This window comes from Camelina sativa, chromosome 17 (assembly GCF_000633955.1).
Source record: "Camelina sativa cultivar DH55 chromosome 17, Cs, whole genome shotgun sequence".
Taxonomy (NCBI): domain Eukaryota; kingdom Viridiplantae; phylum Streptophyta; class Magnoliopsida; order Brassicales; family Brassicaceae; genus Camelina; species Camelina sativa.
Genome location: NC_025701.1, coordinates 3,066,637 through 3,089,418, shown reverse-complemented (window position 1 = coordinate 3,089,418; position 22,782 = coordinate 3,066,637). Strand labels below are relative to the sequence as shown.

At 34.3% G+C, this 22,782-nt stretch overlaps 5 protein-coding genes and 1 pseudogene across 6 annotated transcripts; 1 reads left to right on the top strand and 5 right to left on the bottom strand.

The window, feature by feature from the left end:
* LOC104754941 (thioredoxin-like 4, chloroplastic) lies at positions 408–2,176 on the bottom strand. Of its 2 annotated transcripts, none has more exons than XM_010477236.1 (5): positions 2,069–2,176; positions 1,540–1,649; positions 958–1,401; positions 822–875; positions 408–720 (listed from the first exon to the last, which is right to left on the bottom strand). In XM_010477236.1, exons 2-5 carry the CDS (start codon positions 1,555–1,557, stop codon positions 607–609), a joined length of 630 nt encoding a protein of 209 aa, XP_010475538.1. In that variant the 5' UTR covers positions 1,558–1,649; positions 2,069–2,176; the 3' UTR covers positions 408–606. The 2 variants fall into 2 exon arrangements, with proteins under 2 accessions (XP_010475538.1, XP_010475539.1); XM_010477237.2 differs by lacking the exon at positions 2,069–2,176 and adding an exon at positions 1,945–2,056.
* On the bottom strand, positions 6,875–8,524 carry LOC104754940 (CBL-interacting serine/threonine-protein kinase 9-like). Its single transcript, XM_010477235.2, has 8 exons — positions 8,219–8,524; positions 8,051–8,140; positions 7,814–7,939; positions 7,606–7,713; positions 7,387–7,502; positions 7,240–7,296; positions 7,070–7,144; positions 6,875–6,983 (listed from the first exon to the last, which is right to left on the bottom strand). The coding sequence occupies exons 1-6, from the start codon at positions 8,270–8,272 to the stop codon at positions 7,293–7,295; spliced, it is 498 nt and encodes a 165-aa protein (XP_010475537.1). The 5' UTR covers positions 8,273–8,524; the 3' UTR covers positions 6,875–6,983; positions 7,070–7,144; positions 7,240–7,292.
* Positions 9,292–9,963, bottom strand: LOC104759111. The gene is made up of 3 exons (XM_010482079.1): positions 9,830–9,963; positions 9,576–9,730; positions 9,292–9,482 (listed from the first exon to the last, which is right to left on the bottom strand). The coding sequence occupies exons 1-3, from the start codon at positions 9,910–9,912 to the stop codon at positions 9,292–9,294; spliced, it is 429 nt and encodes a 142-aa protein (XP_010480381.1). The 5' UTR covers positions 9,913–9,963.
* LOC104759110 lies at positions 10,582–12,507 on the bottom strand (annotated as a pseudogene).
* Positions 13,211–14,107, bottom strand: LOC104759108. Its single transcript, XM_010482077.1, has 2 exons — positions 13,592–14,107; positions 13,211–13,302 (listed from the first exon to the last, which is right to left on the bottom strand). Exons 1-2 carry the CDS (start codon positions 14,091–14,093, stop codon positions 13,211–13,213), a joined length of 594 nt encoding a protein of 197 aa, XP_010480379.1. The 5' UTR covers positions 14,094–14,107.
* Positions 15,694–20,139, top strand: LOC104754939 (calcium-transporting ATPase 4, endoplasmic reticulum-type). Its single transcript, XM_010477234.1, has 9 exons — positions 15,694–15,805; positions 16,080–17,480; positions 17,604–17,670; positions 17,765–17,886; positions 18,036–18,317; positions 18,404–18,781; positions 18,863–18,972; positions 19,083–19,311; positions 19,403–20,139. The coding sequence occupies exons 2-9, from the start codon at positions 16,089–16,091 to the stop codon at positions 19,985–19,987; spliced, it is 3,165 nt and encodes a 1,054-aa protein (XP_010475536.1). The 5' UTR covers positions 15,694–15,805; positions 16,080–16,088; the 3' UTR covers positions 19,988–20,139.

Here is a 22,782-nt window from a genome sequence, read left to right as displayed (position 1 = left end):
TCTTTTTTTTTTTTTTTTTTCTCTACAAGTCTATTTGTATTTAATTTCAGGGTTTATGAAGGAAATAAACATTGTTTTTTTAGGTAACATATCCAAATATTATAGAGACCAGGAATTAGGTTTACTATATATGCACATCAAATTAAATATTTTTGACTATAATAATAAATAATTGTCCAGTTTTTACCTTTTTTAGTTAGGTTTCAATATATTGAATAATTTATATGTTAAAAGTTGTCAATTTTCTCAAATTCAGTTTTTGAACAACTTCATAATTTGGCTATATCTGAATGTGATAGTAGTATGTATCTTAAGAAAATTTATTAACTACAATGATAAAGGACTGCTAGCACTGCAGATTTTGCTCATATATACTTTTACATATGTGGCTAATGAATGAAGACATAAAGAGAGATCAAAATGTTGCATCTGTGTTATTCAGTATGATACCTTACAAGAAGAATAAGGGATTTTATGATTCTTTACAAACAGGTTTGATGATGGATGATCATGTGCTGTTGTTCTTGAATATAGCTAGCTACATCATATTCAATGATTTGGGGAAAAAAATAAACCAAAAAGTGCGGTTTTATAATAGAATGTGCTTCAAGATTGTGAGGAAGTATATTTGAGAATAGCAGCGTCAATCCTCTCCTTGTCTCTAGTTGCAAATGATTCTAAGAGAACTCCGTTTTTGTAGAAGTGAAAGAGAGGAACCGCCTGAAGATTGTAGTACAAAATCAAACTCTCTATTACTAACACAATTCTGTTTTTGAATGTATGTTGTTAGTATACCAACAAAAAATCAAAAAAGGGATTACCTTGATACGGAGCCTTTCAGCGACTTCAGATTGTTCATCATATTCATCTACCACCTGCAAATGGTATATAAGCAAGCTATCAATAGATTGTTTTCTCTACTTACACTCATCAAAAAGGAGAGATCAATATACTTACATTATGCTTAAGGAAGATAACAGGAGCTTCTTGGTCACCAGATTGCTTGCACAGCTTTGAGAAGCCCTGCTCTATGTATTTACAACTCCCACAGGCAGTACGATAGAAATCAACCACAACCAAAGAGTTAGTTTCTTTCGACTTTTCAAGGACTTTAAGCAATTCATCATCTGTCTTGAACTCAGTGACACACTCCACAGGACATAAATCATCATTTTCATCACATAAGTCCACTTGGTTCTCCTGACTTAAGCTTTTCGCTCTCCCACGCTGAAGCAGCGTGCATCCCAATGCGATGTTTATTCTCATGGATGAAACCACAGCTCTTGGAAACGGCAACCTGACTCCAGTGTTGCAGCAGGTCCATCTAGAGTTTCCAACAATATTTATACCTCCCCTACTATTAATGAGTCCTGAGTATCCATGAGAGCTACCATGAGATATCTGCAAAGGAGAATTAAAAACCAAAAAAAAAAAAAAGCAAACTTTAAAGCAGAATCACAGCAAGGAGTCACTTCTTTTTTGCATTATTCCAATACTCTAACAACACATTGATAAATAAAGACATGTGTGTGGTAGTACATTGAGTAAACTTGACATTTGCAGAGATGAATCAACTCCCCAACAAGCAAAAGTTCATTAGCAAACCAAGCAAAGCAGATTGCACTCTGTAATTGGTTATTGATTTGGGCCTGAAACGAACGGATTAGTTGGTGAGGCAGGAACCACAAACAGGATAATACATGAAAAGGGAAAAAACTTTGAATCAATTACAATATAACTTGAACGCATCTAAAGCATACAATTCAAACAACCCATTCAGGAACTCGCAGAGAATTAAGACAAAAACTGGATTTTACATTCTAATGCCAGCAGCGACTTAGATTAAGGATTCAATTCGAAATTGGGTAAAAAGGGATGTCACAAAATTAACAAAAACCCTAAAGCAATTAGATTTGTTAATCTGCAGTCAAACGGAGTAAGGACCTGTGTCATCAATACTATATGAACCCAAACGATGACCAAAAAAAAAACTCAATCTTGAAGCATCGATGGTCGAAAGTTTTGAATGAATCGCAAAATAAAAATCTGTGCTTTTTGTAGTACTAACCCGATGAATGAATGATCTCTCTTATATTAGCTTGACCGTCCGACTTGAGAACTCGGAAACGAGACGAGGCGAACTTAATTGGTCTCGATTTTGTCAGCCATGTACAAACTTTGACTTTTTTTTTTTTTTATTGATATATCTTCTTCAACTATTTTCAACCACAAATCTTAATTTCGTATCTTACTACTAGTGAGGCCCATGCAACCCAATGGCGCTATCACAACGTTACATTAATTATTTTGAATCATTATTATTATATTAGTGGTATATAATTTGGTGTAGATTATTAGATCATACTAATTATTTTTCTTGGAAAATGTATATAGTGAGACTTCTAATTTCGGAGATGAATACTTTTTGTTTGAGTTGGATACTCAAAATTTGTATTTATATTTATCAATTGATACTCTCTAAAAGAGTTTCATTGTAATTGATCTCATCATCAAACCAAGTTTTGAATTTGATACTCTTTTTTAGTCAGTTTCATTATTGAGCTCTCGATAAAAGTGACAATAATTTTATATAACTATTAGTAATGGATCCGCGCTACACGCGGTAGTTGGATTAAAGTGTATTATCAGTTTTGTTATATATACTATTATGTTGGTATTGTATATTTATTTTATACTTTCGTTTTTTTGTTAGATTTTGGTTCCATTGAAATCCTCTCTGTATTGATAGCAATGATTCCTTTTTTTTTGTTTTTCTTTTAAAAAACAATCAAATAAAGAAATTTAATACTAACAAAATTAAGAAACTCAATACAATAAAAAATTACATATGTTTAAAATCGGTTCACCAAAAGAGAAGATCGAGAACCTAAAAATGATAAGAGAAGATCTATTACAATAAATTGACCAAAAGAGTTAAAAAAATATAAACCTGGTACATGAGATTTCTATTGAACAAAGAAGGAAACTATAAGATTTGTAGAGTCAAAACCTGAAAAGGAGAAGAGAAGCAAAAGGGAAATGAGGAAATCGTAAGAGTTGGAACAGTCAAGAAACGTATTACCTTTTTTTCCTTTGGCAGTGATTGTGAAAAAATGAACTAAACCTTTTGGATCTGGCACACAAGCGTCGAAGATTAAAAACCTGATGGAAAATAATAGAATTTAAATTTTTCGACATGTTATAAAATAAGAGAAGAAGGGTTAGGTAAGTGTTGATTTTCGACCATTAGATTGCATCTAATCAACGGTAGATATGTAAAATTTGGTGACTCATAGCTTAATGAATTAGCCAATGATAATTACAGAATGGCAATGTTGTTTTTTTTTTTGAGAAGATTGTTTTATATATGTTGTTAATATTTTGGTTGTTTTGAGCTTCGCTGGCTTGTGGTTGTTTTAAATAATATTATAGTATGATGTAAGAAGTAATATATAATATATGAATTTGGAAGATGAAGCATTGAATCTGAAAACCAAAGAACCGGATTATTTAAGCTATTTTTTTGAATATTAATTGTACCATTGTTCATAAACTGTTTGCTATTTTAAATCCAACTGATTTCTCTCTTGATCCCGTATCAACGGATTTCTTTGCTTCATTCGATTAGTTATTATTTTGAGGCATTTGTTTTGGATTTTGGTGTGCTTATTATTTTTTTGGTTTTTGTATTTGATTTTGGTTGCTTATGTTGTTTTGTTTGATATTTGTAATACAGATATGTTTTGCGTTAAGTATAATTTATTTTCCTTTTTAAAAATAAAATATTAAAATAGGATTATTTGTATAACAAATTGCTCAATATGAAAATTAGTTATACTAAAGTCTAGAAAAATTCGAATGAGTTGGTATTTTGTCAAAATATGTAAATTGTTTTTTTTTTGGTTAAAACTAAATTAAATTTTAATGTGGGTATATGTATAATTTGACTAATTACAGTTAGTATTGTGTCGAAACTGTTTTTATTCAAAAATGTGTAAGAATTTTATTTTTTTCTACCGTATATATGCATGTTGCTTTCTTTTTCTCCCAGGATCTTTTCAGCAACAGACCTTCATAGTGTACACGCTTTACTTTTATCCTTTTGAAAAAATTGCATTTCAGTAGAATAAACTGTTATTGAGCTGTGTTATAGTGCCGTATGTGTTATGTTTTATTAAATCTAAATTGCTATATGTATAGAATAAAATTATACATGTTTGAAATAAAATTACTTATTTTACTTTGATGGCAAGACGTTACGTTTAAAACAGGTGAAGAATGCACAAGAAAGCAGGTGAAGAAGATATCGCTTTGCCTTGTACGATCTACAAAATCATGGCGGGGATGAACAATCTTGTCCTGTGGGAATCGATTTCGGTTCAGTGTGCCGATTACGTTAAGAACAACGTCATGGGTCAAAGCTACGCCACGGCTGTGTAGAGAGTCTCTGACGAAGCTTTGATCTTTGCCAAGACCGTGAAATTCTCCAGCAACTGTAAAGATATTTGGGTTCTTGATATCGAGGAGACCTTTTTGTCTGCATAAGATTGAGCTTTTGTTTCCGTGATCTAGATGTCGGTAGATATATGTTCAATCTTCGAAATACCATGGATTGGTGCAATATAGTTGGTGTCTTTTTCCTGTTTCCCCTTTAGCCTGCTTGTTAATGGACGAAAATATGGTTAAGGGACATGTCGAAGTTAGTGTGAATTAGTATTTTAAAACGTTACAGGATAAAACATATCACTACCTATCGGCAAACTGAGCAGTTGTTGTGAAGTCTAAATCTGAATAAAATTTGGTCCCAGAAGTAGCATTGAGGTAAAGTTCACCTGGTGAATAGCTTATCGTTAGTGGACATCCTAGTTTAAGATGCAGTAAAGGAAACAGTCTGAATTGTTGTGGGGATTTTAAATATGACATACCTCCAAATAACTTTGGGTTGAAATTAGTAGCCAACAATATGTTAGCCCCGCCTTCTTTTTCCCTCAAAACCTTCTCAAGTGAAGTTGCGTGATCGTCAAAAGCAATGAGACGAACTTTCTCCCCGCTTCCAAACAAAAAATACAAGTGTAAAAGCAATAAAAAGGGTTAATGTAAGAACTGTATTCAGCGTACACGGAAGTAGGTGTAAGTCAGAGAGGGTCAAACCTTTCAAGGGACAGGACTACTAACATCCTCTCCAAGGTCTCTGTGATTCTATTTCTATATGCCATGCTTGAACATACTTGGCCCATGACATCTAATGAGGGAGCAGAGAGGGAAAGTTAAGACGCAACCATGAGGGGGGACAACTGGTTAACTTGACAAAACAACAGAAGTGATTTTTGGTCTACAAAGGAAATTGAAGACGCCCACTCTTAATATTGTCTACATTTTTTTAGGTTGACCCATCTAAAAGCAGCGAGCTCACAGACTATCGATTATGGAACTGAGCTTCAAGAGATCTAATTAATATTGGAAGCAGGAAACATTGAAAGGTTTAAAAATAAGACAGACTTGGAAGATCAGTATTGGTGTTGGCAAGAGAAATCAACTACTCATGAGTACGGAACCTGAAAAACTCTTTTGGGAAAATCCCAAAAGACTCATCAAATTTTTCAAAAACAGTAGTTGATATGAAACATATTGAAGTAAGCTTGAAACATGAGTTGCTTATGATGACTTCAAAGTCTAACATAATATATAGGCCCCCATCACGCAGCGAGTCTTCAAATTTTGCAAGGTGGGTAACATTGATCGAACCTTGGATGACACAACTCTAGAGGAAAAACACACAAATTAGATAACTATTCCTTAATCGAGGGAGTGATAAATGAAATAGAGATGGAAGAAACCTTTTCGTCTATTGAAAACGATATTGATAAAAGGGTTTATTTTGGCCGTGTAATATCATATGCATAGTACTGTAGTACTTAGTACGCTGAATGATAACAGATGTGTAGGCTTAGCTTAACTCCTATAAAAAGTATGAATTACTCCTTAAATTAAATTTTTGTTTGTAACGATTAAAGTAGATGATACAGTGTTTGTTTGAAAACCATTTAAATGGATAATATTAAATCACAGTACTAATCTATTACAACGCCACGACAAAATGTTTACTGATTTTCTTTTTATATCGACTATTATAGATTGATTATGTTAAATTGCTAATACGCAACCAATTTATCTGTTACACATGTTTCTGTTGCCAAATCATAGTCATCTGTTTTGAAAAGTTTATGGATTTAGCAACAAAGTAGCGACAATTTTTTCAGGTCTTTTTTATCCGCCACAATTTCTTTCTAAGTTTTTATCATTGACATGGACAATTTATAGTCTTATCATTGGTTATATATACAACATTTGTGTGTGTGTGTAATATATATCTATAAAGCATAAAAATAACTTTTGGAATTGCAGTTTCTTAACCAATCCATTATTTAAAAAAAAAATCTAGATCCACACTTTGTACGTTGTTTTCCAGTTAATTTATTTTGTTATCATTGTATTCCATATCGGTATTGTGTTATTGTGAAGTGTGAATCGTTGCCACTTGCCAAAACCGTAGCCATAAAGTGACAACATTGTTTCAACTATACTCGATTAGTGAACTTCCCGACTATGACGCAACGATCCCTTTCATTTATTGGACGTTTGACTAATTTAACTGTTTGACTTGGACGTTTGAGTCAAACATAAAAGTAAGCCAAAACCGAGTTTTGAGGAAGATCGCATATGGCTAAGGCTAACTTATGGATCTATACCTCCTCCATATAAGCCCACTTCTAATAAGTTCGGCTTCTTTTTGTTAGCAATATATTTTAGTTTTGCCAACTCCAAATTTTACTAATTATTCATTATACAAGTTCGACTTTAATTTTTAAAAAAATCTGAATTGATAAACAATTTGTTATTATATCTTATTGCTTATGTTCTTCAGAGGCTGCATCAGTATTCCAGACTACATCCTTTAATCTAGATGAGAAGTTTTTGTAGAACTGCAAAAAATAATTTCAAACATAAACCAATTACTCGAGGTGTTAACCGGATCTGAACCGGATAAAGATTGAACTGAAACATTTACCTTGTGAAACTCAAGGGTATCACCGCCGGTTTTCCTAAGCTCTACCACATGCAACGATGGCGCAACTTCAAACACTTATTAAATCGATGACCAAACCAAAACAGTTAGATAAACAACAGTATTCACCAAACCGGAGTGTTGTTATCACCAAAACCTATCTTTCTTCTTACCTCTGTAGCTACGGAGAGCTGACCTTTACGACCACTTTTGTCTCCTTTCATTTTTATCTGCGATTTTATCAAACAAATGTTTTATAATGTTGGAGCTACAAAGACATAATTTGACACAGACAAAATAAAGAAGACGAACAAACAAACCTTGTAGTTGTCTTTACGACATTGAAGCCTAATGGCTTTGCTGTTTCTTCCATTTTCGACATTATCTCACTCGCAGATCGTTGAGATGTAAACCGCGTCTCTCTCTTCACAAGTTGCTGCAACACCAATAAAAGAACAGCTTTAGTTAGACTACCCCATATATGCATATGATAATATTAGACAATCGAAACAAATAGTAAGTAGAAAAAGAGTTCGTACGGCTTGCTTCTCAAACAAGTTTTCAAGACTGAACTCTCTTGAGCTAGAGATAAGTTCGAAAGCGTTCATGGATACCGGTTTCTCCTTCTTCTCTGTCACAAGACATTCCTATAGTAACAACACATGCACAGCAGAGTAGTATTAGTTGCTTTACTGTAAATGAACTACAAAGAATATTGGGAAAATGGCGCGGATGGTTTTTTTTTACCTTGGAGTTACTGAAAGCAGCATCAACATCATCTATGGTGATGTCCTCATCATCTTGATCAAATGATGGCGGCTTGTATCCTTGCTTGAACCATTCATCTTCTAGTAACTCTGCAATACTTATTCTCTGCAATATAGACAGAAAAAAAGAAGTATTGTTAAGCTCTTGCACATTTTAGACCATTTGATCTTATGGTTGACACATCTCAAGTTATGCATTCATGTAAGAGGTGCTTACGGTTACAGGGCTGGGTTCGAGAATACGCTTAATGACTCTCTTGGCACCTGGAGAGAACCATGGTGGGCAGCTAAACTCAGCCTTGCATATCTGAAGTACACCAAAGATGAGATTAAGAAAGTACTGAGGAAAAGTAAGTAAGAAGAAGCAGAGGAAGAGAAAACTTACACGTTTGTATAATGTCATGAGATTAGGCTCATCAAAAGGCAAGTAACCAGCCATGAGCACATATAGAATTACACCACAAGACCAGATATCTGCTGCTGCTCCGTCATAGCCTTTGTCCGACAAAACCTGCCCGCAAGTTAAACAAATATGCCCTCGAAATTAGAGCCTATATATGATTCTATCTTTGGAGCGCATACAGAACACTTTATATGCTTTGCATCCTCCCTATAATCTGTTGGTGTAGGCGTCCGGCCTTCAGATTAGCGAATGAAAGAACATTAGAATCCATAATAGATAATAGAAATTTCAGATATTGGAGGAATTGTAAAAAGAATGAAATTGGAGAAGATGGCGTTATATAGGAATTGAAATACCAGAAATTGAATGACAAGTAGTGGGACTACTATTGATAGAGAAAACATTAAAGGAATGATTAAGCGGAACACAAAATTGAATGAGAAGTAGTGGGACTACTATTGAAAGAGAAAGCATTGAAGGACAGATTAGGCGGTTTCAGAGGTAAACCAAACGATAACGATAGAAGGGAGGAAACATGAAGACGGGGAGGTTGAGGTCGCACAGCAGAAGACGGTGGAGAAGACATTCGTGCAGAAAGGGTTTATTTGGAGAACAAAGCAAACGGATAATGATATTTGGGCCCTGAGAGAAAATATGAACTGGGCTTGGAAACACAGAAGAAGGAAATAATCGAGAACGAAAATGGGCTAACTCGATTTGTTAAGGCCTTATTACACACATTGGTATGCTGAGGTGGCAGCACAAGGAATGAGCAAAGTCTACTTTATATATATAGATTAACAGAAATAATATGAACCATAAACACAGGATTAACTAATAACGAATCCACAAAACAGAAAATATAATAAATCTTGAGCTCCCCATGAGGTGATGATGATACGATGATGTTGTTTTATTAGACATGATCTTCGGTTTTGGAAGTCTGAGTTTCCGATGACTCACCCATTGACTTTTCCAGTAGCAGTCGACCCTTTCCAGTAGCAATTTATTAATAATTTCGCTAATCTTTTGTTAAGGTTAAAATAGAAGTGACCTTATTTTTCAGTGCTTTGAGCATTTTTTGTTTTGCGCTTCAGATGAAAAACGTATATAACACTAAAGATCACAAGTAAAATCACAAGTNTAAGGATCACAAGTAAAACCACAAGTAGTGCAAAGGTAATCCCAAATAGGGCTGCAAAACCCAATGGTCCTATTTTCTTGCCCTTATGTTTCTTCTTCCCACCTGCAATTTTTATTAAAAGATTGTATATCTGACTGGAACATATTTAAATGAAGCAAGTTTCTTTAGTTTATAAAGACTTTTTTTTTTTTTTACCTTTTTTTGAAGTGCTCTTATGAGCTACATTATTCACAATCACTTCTGAGCTGGCGAGTACTCTGGCTAGGAGACGACCTTTTACTAGATCTTCTACAACGACCACTGATGATTCTTGGTCACTCGTAGTCATAACATATGATTCGTCGTCTCGTCTAAACAGAGAGAAAGCAGAACAAAATGTTTGCGATTAGTTGCAGCCATATGAAACGAGTGAAAAAAATAAAGTAGGATTAATCTGAGGGTGTTCTTACTTTGAGTAAGCATCTCTTGAGGAAAGAGAATACCCAGCAGTTAGAGAAAGAGAGACGACTATGAGGATAAGATTATGAGCCATTGAAGTCGTCGCCTTGTGTTCTGCCAAATGTGGAAAATATAGGAACAAACATGAAAGAATAGTTTGCTATGTATATATACTATATAGTAATTCCTCTATTTGGATATTTGCGTCTGCGCTCACTTGTTTCTTTCAGTCCACTTGGGAATGTGTTGTGGACNTTTTTTTTTTTTTTTTTTTTTTTTTTTTTTTTTTTTTTTGTCTTTGGTGATTATATGTAGACTGTCTCGTTTGACTAGTAAAGCTTCTCTATACTATATGCTTTGGGACCGTCCTGATTCGGAAACTCGGAAGCCAGGCGAACTTTGGGTATCGATCTTGTTAGACATTTCCAGTGGGATAGACCATATGATAAAACATGTGTACAATTACAATATTGACTTTTTGATTTATCTTTCTTCAATTAAAATTACGTATAAGGTGTGTAGAACAAATTACTACTATTATTTTCTTGTATCTAATGAGAGACTTCTAATTTTGGAGATAACAATTCAGTTTTGGTATATGTTTGGTTAGTTGGATACTTTATTATGTTTATTGAAATTGATACTTGTTAAATCAGTGTCATTGTAATTAACCATTCATCATCAAATTAAAATTTGAAATTTGATACTTTTCTATTCAATTAAAGTTCATATAACATCAAGATTCATAATGTACAAACTGTAATTCAATAGAATTGATTAATAAAAAAAATGACGGTAACAATAATTCACCACACATCATGGAACATAACATAGAATTTTAACTAATAAAAAAAAACAAATCCTCTGTTTAGACATCCTCTGTTTTTGAAGTTTGAGGTTTGGATGAGTCGTTGGTTTTGTCTGTAGCAGTTTCTTTATTCACATAACAAAAAGAAGTAAAATAAATATAAGCATCTCATTATCAAAGAAGTAATATATATCGATCGAATGAACGTAAATAAGTTTACCTTGATCAGCTTCAGCAGCAATTTGAGCCTTTTTTGCTTTACGGAAGAAACAGCAACCTAATAAAAAGCATATACCAATGATGATCCCAATGAAACCCACAACTGCTGCTATGATGACTCCAACAAAGGCTCCAATACTCAGTGCTCCTATTTTCCCGACATTCCCTATCTTTTTCCCTATCTTTTTCCCTATCTTTTTCGCAACTGCAATTTTATTAAGTTTGTATATACTATATATCAATATTAATGTACGAAAAGTCTTAAAAATATATATATGATTAAAACATGATAAAAGGAAGAGATTTTCAAAATTCAGTGATCACTATATATTTTCTTACTTGTGTCTTTTATCTTTGGACCTGCAACTGCAATTTAATTAAGTTTGTATACTACGTCAAAATTAATGTACTAAAAAGCTTAAACAATATATGATCAAAACATAATAAAAATGAAGCAATTTTCAAAAATCCAGTGATCCATATAGATATTTTCTTACTCTTGTCTTTTATCTTTTGACCTGCAATTTAATTAAATTTGTATACTACGTCAAAATTAATGTACTAAAAAAATTAAAAATATGTGATTGAAACATGATAAAATGAAGCAATTGTCAACATCCAGTGATCCATATACCTATTTTCTTCTTTGGACCTGCAATTTAATTAAGTTTGTATACTACGTCAAAATTATGTACTAAAAGGCTTAAGAATATGTGTCTAAAACATAATTAAATGAAGCAATTATCAAATTCCAGTGATCCATATATATATTTCTTACTTGGCTCTTTCTTCTTTGGACCTGCAATTTAATTAAGTTTGTATACGACGTCAAAATTAATGTACTAAAAGGCTTAAGAATATGTGATTAAAATATGATAAATTGAAGCAATTTTCAAAATCCAGTGATCCATAGATATATATTTTCTTACTTGGTGGCGTTTTTTTCTTTGGACCTGCAATTTAATAAAGTTTGTATCCAACGTCAAAATTAATGTACTAAAAGGCTTAACAATATATGATCGAAACATATATAAACTTTTTTTTGTTTTTTTACTTTTGCGCCATGGCCATGGAAATGGCCATCTTTTTTTTGAAAAAGAAGCTGCTTTATTCACATCCACTTCCGAGCGAGCGACTCTGGCTAGAAGACGACGACCCTTTACTACATCTTCGACAACGACCGACGATTCTTGATTCATAACATATGATTCACCGTCTTGTCTAAACAGAGAGAAAGCAGAGCAGTATGTATGTATTTAGGTTTCAGCTACGTGACGTGAAAAAAAAATTGAAATATAAATGTCAGGTTTTTTTTTCTTACTTTGAAACAACATTTCTTGTGGAAAGCGAATATCCAGAAGTTAGAGAAAGAGCCACGAATACAATGAAGACGACGAGGATGATATTGGAAGCCATTGTAAGCGTTGCCTTGTGTTTTGTCAATGTGGGAAAATATATGAATAAACATGAAACAAGACTTTGTTACATGTAGTAAATTTTCTCGATTCGCCTATTTGCGTATGCTCACTTATTTTATTTATCAACTGAAGAGCTTTGTGGACCGATTGGTAAGCTGTCTGCGTTTGACTAGAAGAAATTTGCTTCTTAGGTTTAATAATAGGGATATATATATATATATATATACACATCACCTAGTAACATATCTTCATGAAAACTACCACTTTCATTTCTTTTGAATACAATAATACATTTTAAGTTCATATTCATTTCTAACAATTTAAAGAAAGCACTGAGGTGTAAAAACTATCAATAAGTTTTGGGTTATGAAAAGAAAATTAAGGCTTTTTGATAGATTTGTCTTTTCTTTTCTTATCTTAAAGACAAGACCAAACAATTAGTCTTATCTTATTTTTTTGGTAGGAAATTAGTCTTATCTTATTTGTACTGGGAAAAAACAAATGTTAACAGGCTTTTTTTTGGACAAACAAAATGTTAATAGACAAAAGCAATTATATCTTATGACTTATGGATTTTTTTTTGTAAAGATAAATAGTTAAAGGATTTAAAATGATCTTTCTATCTTCTTACCAATTTTAATTAATTAGACATAAGGATTATATTATCATGTATATCTATTTGAAATTTTGATAGAAATGATTAAATAAATTATATCCAAAGTTTTTTAAAAAGATTTTATCATTCAACTTTTAAAAAAGATCTACAAGTCATAAGTTGGAGAAACTAAAAAAGACAGACATAAAACTGAAAATATATAAATGTTGCCACGTACACAGATCCTTAAACATGTAATGATCATAAATCATAACATGTATAACAAGAAAGAAAAAAAAAAGCAAGAGAATAAAGATGATCAGATCCAACGAGTTTAAGAAGACAAGTGTTTTCAAACATTGGCGTCACCATTTGAAAGCTTTCCGGCAGGAGCACTCATGGCAACCGTTTTCGTCTTCTCACCCATTCCATAGCCCATCTCTTCTCCTATTTAATTACATAAGACCTTCATTTTTAATAGTCTTTAATTAACCAACCCCAATAGTTAATCAGCAAATATGACTTTAGTTTACAAATAAAAAAATGAAAAAATCAGTGCTTAAATTTTAATGACCACACCCATTGTATGTTCTAACTCGGTTGGGAAGACTTTTCGTTTGTAGAGAGTTTTGTCGAATAAAATAATTACTAGTTATAACTTAAATATATCATAATGCAATATCATATTTACCTGGATAGGGTTTGACAATGGTTGCGTTAAATATATCATAACTACCTGAATAGGGTTTGACAACGGCTGCGTTCATGGCCTTTTGTCTTCGGACGAAAACAATCCAGATTCCAATGGCGACCAAAATGATAAAGAAGAGACCAACAGATATGTCTATAATCATCGCGGAACCGCTGTTTCCACCACTGCCTCCACCAGTAGTCCCACAGTCGAGAGTGATCCTACCAAACTTGTCGGCATTGTCCAAACTTTGTCGCGCCTGTTCGTCGTACAAATCTTCCCGGCTCGGAGTCGGAGATGAATCACACCCTTGTTCCCCTAATCGGAGAGAATAAGTAATTAAACTCATATCAATTCTATACACATATAAAGTATCATATATATAAGGTACAAGTGCAAACAATTTTTGTAGATGTTTTAAAGCGATAATTAAGAGAATATACCACTGGTAGATCCATCCAACGATAGCTATAAGAGCGAAGAGAAACATAAGAAGGAAGATACGGAACGAGAACATGGTTGGGGTGTAGAATACAAAGATCATGCATGAATAATCAGTGTTTTTCTATTAACGGAGAGTTTAATTTGTTTGTATGTCAATTTGTGTATATATATATAAGAAAAAAGAAGTCGTGAAATTTGCTGTAATGGGATGCAAGTCATCAACTTCCCGTATTTTATCTGTTCTAAAGTTTGATCCAACTATGGATTTCTATATTTATAAACGTTTGTATAATAGTTTAACACTTTGCAGAAGTAGTCCACTATATGACATGCACTCTTAGAAACGCAAAAAATGATATTTTGATTTGAGAAATAGTCCGATATATATGGCAGCTATATGTATAAAGTGTTTTGATGTTTCGTATTACACATACGTTTGAATGTAACGTATTGTGCAAGTACTGCAATATGGTGTGCTGAGGAATAATGGAATGCAAGTTATCAACTTTGCCTATTTTATTCCTTCTAAAATTTAATCCAACCACACAAGCGTGTATATAAATTAAAATGTTGTATGATAGTTTTATATAGATTCCAATGCAGATTCAGTCCAAAATTTGATATATTTAATACCAAAGTTCTTTTATTTGTGTATTTTTTTATTTTGATATGAAACATTTTTTTGAAAAGAAACCAAGTAAGGTCATATTCATGGTGAGCTCCTCTAAAGCCCAAGTAGGAAAAGTATTGGGTATTCGGGTCCAAAGTTCATATAAATATTTTGGGCCTTATGTTGATTAACAGAGCAATTTGGTTAGCCATAGTGGGTTCATTTCATTTTAAGAGCAATTGGCTTACCACTTGCCAGTATATGTTATTTAGTTTAAGTAAGTAAAATATTTTTAAAAATTAGTCAGATATTCCTCTTTTTGGTTTTAAAAGGTTAAGCAAATGAAACTAAAAAGTAATGAAATATTTATGAATGAGGTAGAATCCAACATTAATAACTAAGTTTTAGCAAAATATAGACAATTGCTTTATCATATCTACATCCTATCTCTCTAATTGGACAAACTATATATATATACACTTTTCATTAAGTAAATTCAACTATTTTTTTAAAAAAAACATAAAATAACAAGTATTATATAATATTTGTCAATTCAACTTGGCAAATGAGGAGGAATCCAAAATTTTGCAAAATAGGTTTCTGACTTTTCCATTTAAAGGTTGAGATTCAATGTGAAAAGCAACTTGGCCCAATGACATCACGCCATCTGTCACTATTGGCGTGGCAGAGCCAACCCCATGTGATCGCCGTGTCCACGTGACGTGGCTGAGCCCATCGACGTTGGAGAATCCCTAAAGCAAATATTCGCACATTTATTGTTTTACACTTAGAAAAAAAGAAGAAGCTTATTTAAATTAGTAGATCGCCCCGGAAAGCTAATAGATTTACACTATCAGTCCCTTAAGTAATAGACCAAGCGAAGGCGTTTACATAAAAAAGGAAACAAATAAGGACCTAATTGCAATATCTTACGAGATCGTGTTCCCGTCACTTTCCTGGAAAGATACAAGCCATTAAACTCTACAGAATAAAACACATTTAAATATAATAATAAAAAAACAGAATTTATATTATATTCAACAAATACAGTTGAATTAAAAAATATATATATATATATTTAACCAAATTATATATGTAAAGGCTTCCCTCAGAAGTAGAAGAAGAGAAGTATCTGGAGATAGAGAGGCGTACGATCTCCGCATCGAAGAAACAGTTACGGAGTTTTATCCGCTCCGATTCTGGTAAGTGTGTGTTTTTTGTTTGTTAACGATCTCGTAGTAGTCTGTCTTGTGTTCTTCGCTTTTCTCGGAATTTGAGTTTTGGAATCTTCGTATATTATCTAGATTTTGTTTTTTGACGTTGATCTCTGATTTTGTTTTTTTTTGCGGGCCACTTGAATTTTTCATATCTGTTGTTTTATTATCCCAGAAGATTCGTCGTTAGTTTTCAGTTTCAGTTTTTGAATCTATCTGTTTTTTGTATACTTGAAGCTTATGATTTGATCTATTTTTCCAGTGGAAGATAATGGGGAAAGGAGGTGAAGACAATTCTGAATTGTTAGAGTCTGATACTTATCCTGCTTGGGGTAAAGATGTTGGCGAATGCGAAGAGCATTTTGGTGTTAGTCGTGAGAAAGGGTTGAGTACAGATGAGGTGTTGAAGCGACATCAGATCTATGGTTTGAATGAGTTAGAGAAGCCTGAGGGCACTTCTATTTTTAAGCTGATTTTGGAGCAGTTCAATGATACTTTGGTTCGTATTCTTTTGGCGGCCGCTGTTATTTCCTTTGTCTTGGCCTTCTTTGATGGCGACGAAGGTGGTGAGATGGGTATCACCGCTTTTGTTGAGCCGCTTGTCATTTTTCTCATCTTGATTGTTAATGCCATTGTTGGCATCTGGCAAGAAACTAATGCCGAGAAGGCCTTGGAAGCTTTGAAAGAGATTCAGTCTCAGCAAGCTACTGTCATGCGTGATGGCACTAAGATTTCTAGCTTGCCTGCAAAGGAGCTTGTTCCTGGCGACATTGTGGAACTAAGGGTTGGTGATAAGGTGCCTGCTGATATGCGTGTGGTTGCTTTGATCAGCTCAACCCTGAGAGTCGAGCAGGGGTCCTTAACAGGAGAGAGTGAGGCAGTGAGCAAAACCACCAAGCCTGTGGATGAGAATGCCGATATTCAAGGAAAGAAATGTATGGTGTTTGCTGGAACCACCGTTGTGAATGGGAACTGCATATGCTTAGTTACAGACACTGGAATGAATACTGAGATTGGAAGGGTTCACTCACAGATTCAGGAAGCTGCACAACATGAGGAAGATACCCCTCTGAAGAAAAAACTTAACGAGTTCGGGGAAGTTCTTACTATGATCATTGGGTTAATTTGTGCGTTAGTGTGGCTCATCAATGTCAAGTACTTTCTTTCCTGGGAGTATGTTGATGGCTGGCCCAGAAATTTTAAGTTCTCCTTCGAGAAGTGCACATATTACTTTGAGATTGCTGTAGCATTGGCGGTTGCTGCGATTCCTGAAGGTCTCCCAGCAGTTATCACCACATGTTTGGCTCTTGGTACACGGAAGATGGCGCAGAAGAATGCTCTGGTTAGGAAGTTACCCAGTGTGGAGACTCTTGGATGCACTACTGTTATATGCTCTGATAAAACCGGAACTCTGACAACCAATCAGATGGCTGTTTCAAAGCTTGTTGCTATGGGTTCTAGGATTGGAACCCTTAGATCTTTCAATGTTGAGGGGACCTCTTTTGATCCTCGAGATGGAAAGATTGAAGATTGGCCAGCGGGTCGGATGGATGCAAATCTTCAGATGATCGCCAAAATTGCTGCCATATGCAACGATGCTAGTGTCGAGCAATCCGAATTGCAGTTTGTGTCTAGGGGCATGCCTACTGAGGCAGCTTTGAAGGTAATGTGGTCTTCTACACTAGCTTGCACCTTTCTCTTCTTAACTAAATTGACTAAAAAGACTTCTTCTGGTCGTTGCCCTTAAATGATTTTTCTTTCCATTGGTGTGTGTTTATTTGAACAGGTTTTGGTTGAGAAAATGGGATTTCCTGAAGGGTTAAATAAAGCTTCGTCTGATGGCGATGTCTTACGTATGTATCCCTAATTATATTTTGTTATTATTTTTTTATACAGTTGTACATATGCTAAACTCCTGAACTTTTCTTTTTTTTAACATTATTGAAGGTTGTTCTCGGCTATGGGGTGAACTAGAGCAACGGATTGCCACCCTTGAGTTCGACCGTGACCGGAAATCAATGGGAGTTATGGTGGATTCCAGCTCAGGAAAGAAGCTACTACTGGTCAAGGTCTGTTTTCATCATTTTTCATATTCTGGCTCCTGAGGTCGAGCCGTGAAATCAATGTGGCTTGTGCTTTGGTTCTTGCATTTAATTAGTCGAGAAAACCTTTGTCCTCTCTTTTCAGCACCTAAGAGACCAATTTTGAAATTATGCAGGGTGCGGTAGAAAATGTATTGGAAAGAAGTACACGTATTCAGCTACTTGATGGTTCCGTTCAGGAGCTTGACCAGTACTCAAGGGAGCTTATTTTACAAAGCCTTCATGATATGTCTTTGGGTGCATTAAGATGTCTCGGATTTGCGTACACAGATGTTCCATCAGATTTTGCCACTTATGATGGCAGTGAAGACCATCCTGCTCATCAGCAACTTCTCAACCCATCCAATTATTCGTCTATCGAGTCCAATCTAATATTCGTTGGATTTGTTGGTTTAAGGGTGAGTCAAGGTCACCATGATATTTTATGTTCTTTCTGGTTCCTCATTAATATGTTATTAATGCTCTACCTATTTATTGATTGAAGGATCCTCCAAGGAAAGAGGTGCGTCAAGCCATTGCAGACTGCAGAACAGCAGGTATCCGGGTCATGGTCATTACCGGAGACAACAAGAGCACAGCGGAAGCGATCTGCCGTGAAATTGGTGTATTTGAAGAAGGTGAAGATATCTCCTCAAAAAGCTTGACAGGAAAAGAATTTATGGATGTTCAAGATCAGAAGAATCATCTAAGACAGACTGGAGGGCTCTTGTTCTCTCGGGCTGAACCCAAACACAAACAAGAGATTGTCAGGTTACTTAAAGAAGATGGAGAAGTGGTTGCCATGACTGGAGATGGAGTCAATGATGCTCCTGCCCTTAAGTTGGCTGATATTGGTGTGGCTATGGGCATTTCTGGAACAGAGGTATTTGTCCCTCTTCTCCCTTCTGCAACAACGGTATGATTATAGCCCTGCCCGTTTTCTAAAGCTCCGGGGTTTTTGCAGGTAGCAAAGGAAGCATCTGACATGGTGTTGGCAGATGATAATTTCAGCACAATTGTTGCAGCTGTTGGTGAAGGCAGGTCCATCTATAATAACATGAAGGCCTTCATCAGGTGAGTCTTCTAATGTTACACACACACACACATATATATGTGTGTCTCTTCGTATTGGTGGCTTGAATTATGCATACTAAGCCTATATATTGGACTATGATGAATAAAAGGTACATGATCTCTTCCAATATCGGTGAGGTTGCATCAATATTCTTGACAGCTGCTCTTGGAATCCCAGAAGGCATGATTCCAGTACAGCTTCTGTGGGTGAATCTTGTAACAGATGGTCCTCCAGCTACAGCTTTGGGATTCAATCCCCCTGACAAGGACATCATGAAGAAGCCTCCTCGTAGGAGCGATGACTCGCTTATCACTGCCTGGATCCTCTTCCGCTATATGGTAAGCAAAAAACCGATTTGGCTCACTTGTTCATCTTCTGGGGATTGGCTTTCCTAACTGACTATTATGGGTACCTTCTACCTACCTACAGGTGATTGGAATGTATGTGGGAGTAGCAACAGTGGGAGTATTCATCATATGGTACACACACAACAGCTTCATGGGCATAGACTTGAGCCAAGACGGTCACAGCCTTGTGAGCTATTCGCAGCTCGCACACTGGGGACAATGCTCCTCATGGGAAGGCTTCAAAGTGTCTCCTTTCACAGCAGGCTCTCAGACTTTCTCATTCGACTCAAACCCTTGCGACTATTTCCAGCAGGGGAAGATCAAGGCATCCACGCTCTCCCTCTCAGTGTTGGTGGCGATAGAAATGTTCAACTCCCTGAACGCACTCTCAGAAGACGGCAGCCTGGTGACGATGCCACCGTGGGTAAACCCATGGCTGCTACTGGCAATGGCGGTCTCATTTGGTCTCCACTTTGTGATACTGTATGTGCCATTCTTGGCTCAGGTGTTTGGTATTGTACCGCTGAGCTTGAACGAGTGGCTACTGGTGCTGGCTGTATCGCTTCCGGTAATCCTGATAGATGAAGTGCTCAAGTTTGTAGGAAGGTGTACAAGTGGCTACCGCTACTCAACTCGCACATCCTCCGCTAAGCAAAAGGAGGAGTAAGAAAACAATTGAAAACCACACATTACATCATTAGACTCTTGATAGTTTTAGCTGAAATTAACTTTGTTGCTTAACTCTCTCTCAGCCTTGGTTATTTAATTTTCACAACTTTAATTTATTGGTTTGATATAATGTTCCCAATTTTGGTTAAAGGACATGTGTTTTCCCAACACAAAGCCCACGGTTAAGAATATGAATGTTTCAACAAAAAAGAAGGATGAGAGAAAACAAATCAAATCATTTTTGGAATATGAGATTGAATATTCCTAAGTAACAAACGAGACATAACAAAACAAAAAAGAGGATTCAATAAAAAAAAAAGTTGGAATCCATGAAGAATTAAAAATAATCAGATTATTTTCTTCTTAATAATTTAGTTTAAAACAAAAAGAAATAGTTCTCATGAGAATAAAGTACATTTAGTTTATATATATATATATATATATATTTCTTTTTAAATAGTAGTTTGTATAAGATGAAAAAAATATGTATAGAAAAAAAAAAAAGATATCTAGGTATAAATTAAAGCTAAAGTGATTTGAATATCATTATACAATGCCTTATAAATATTATCATCAATAAATAACTGATTTTGGTGTATTTTTATTATTTACTTCAATTAGATATATATAAAAAAAAGTTTTAAAAAAATTTTCCCTCAGATGCACATGTATTATTTTTTATAAGTTTTACTGAAATTCTTTTGACAAATGTTACAATCTATATAATATTGTCACAATCTCTTTATTATTAGATAAACTTAAAACATATGTTGTCATTAAATTAGATATGACATATATTTTAATATTAAATATATTAGACACGTGTCATGATTTATAAAGTTGGGTATGTGAACGCAATGTTAAGCTCTCTTTGATTATAAAATACCACTTTTTATATTGCTATAAGTACTTCCAACTTTTAGATATATAAATTATAAGAGTCATAACATATACAAAACTACACAAAAAACACATAAAGAATTGTTAGTGAGAAAAGGGAAAATAGATTTGGGACTGTTAATCGTGATATGCATCTGCGCTGTGATTTTTATAATAGGCGTGACGGGTCTTGTGGTATGGTTCCTCCTCCCCAAAAAGCGTAATCATGAATAAATAACTGACGAGAAATTGTATTTTTTAAACAAGACATTTTAGAAAGTATAGAGGAAAGTATCAATGTATTTGGACTTTGGAGCATGCGTATAGTCTTCCTTTTTTTTTTGTATGCGTGATTTTTTACTAACATGAGATGAGTCAGTTTTGAAATAATTTTGTCATATTTTGAAATATATAGATGCACATTTCAAATCAGATTTTCTATTTTGTTTACTCCGTTTTTTTTATACCGCAGTATTCGCAGGTTCGTAGACACTAATTCTGGATCCGGAGAAACTATGTTAAATTGCTAGAATGCTGGTGGTCACCTTTACTCCGTTTTATTTAATAAGCAATATATATATATATATATATATATATATATTGATAATTATTACATCATTCAAGTGTGGTTATGACGATTTTCACATATGATAATGATTAAGTTTGTATTGTTTTAAAGAAATTACAAATGTTCTTTCTAGAACGCTTACTTATCATACAAAGAGAACATATCATGCCATGACGTGATGCCATATCTATTATGTTTTTTTTTTTTTTGAATTTAGAGAACAACATATATTGCGTATTTCAAAATTTTAATTTTTAAAGAATAGAAATTAAAACAATAAATGTACTTTCAACAATAAATATAAAAAAATATGTATAGAAAAAATTAAAATTTTAATTTGTGAAAAGGTATTTCCAGCTGTGGAAAAAATAGCTAGCAAATTGTTCCTTCATAAGATTGTTGAGGGATGCATAACTATTAAAACAATATAAACAATTATTTTCACACTTGAAACCGATTGAAAATTATTAAAGGAATAAAAACCTTATGGGTTTTTCTTATAAAAAAAATTGATAAGTTAACTGAGTATCTGAGACCCTCTCTAACAAATTAAGAGTGAATCTTCTTCAATAATAATCATGAGTCAATTGGAAAAAAATATATATCATGAGTCATGCAATATGACCAAATTAAGAGTGAATCTTCTTTGTCATGTTTATTAGAGATTGTGAACATGCTTGTCTTGATGGGTTTTTTGTTCACATGTTTTTGTTAAGGGTATGGGCTGCTTATGATTATGATGGAATGCCACGGTTTACTGGTGCATAGTATTTGATTTAAAAGAAAAAAAAAAACTGAAACTCTCTCCAGCGACACAAAAGGGGATCTACCAAAACCGTTTTCTTCATTGCTTTTACAGGCCGTCGGCACTTGCCGGTGGTTTTTCTTTGTTTTTCAGTTTGTTTTCTTCTTTTGTTTTTAATAATTGTCATGGGAGACACTTGCCTATATCAGATTTATTTCCGATCTATCTCCTTCTTTTGCATGATGGCAGCGTTTGTGTTCATGTTCACAATTGATTATCAGTTCCACGCTAAAACGTTGCCAAACCGTCAAGCAGAAGGTATCTCTTCGAGTTCTCTTGAGCAAATAGTTTATGCAATCTCGATTTGGGATTGATTCTAGAGAGGGAAAGAAACAGATTTATTAATCTGTTGGCGAGTAAGGCTTTGGTTTCCAAAGCATCGTGAAAATTCACTTCTCTATCATTCTTTTTATTGATTGGTTATGTATTTGTGGATGTGTATTTTGATTTACTCAGTGTTGATGTATCTCGGATGTATCAACTCTTGTACAAGTTTTTGAATCAATGAATGAAACGAGGTGTTGAAAAAAAAAAAAAAAAA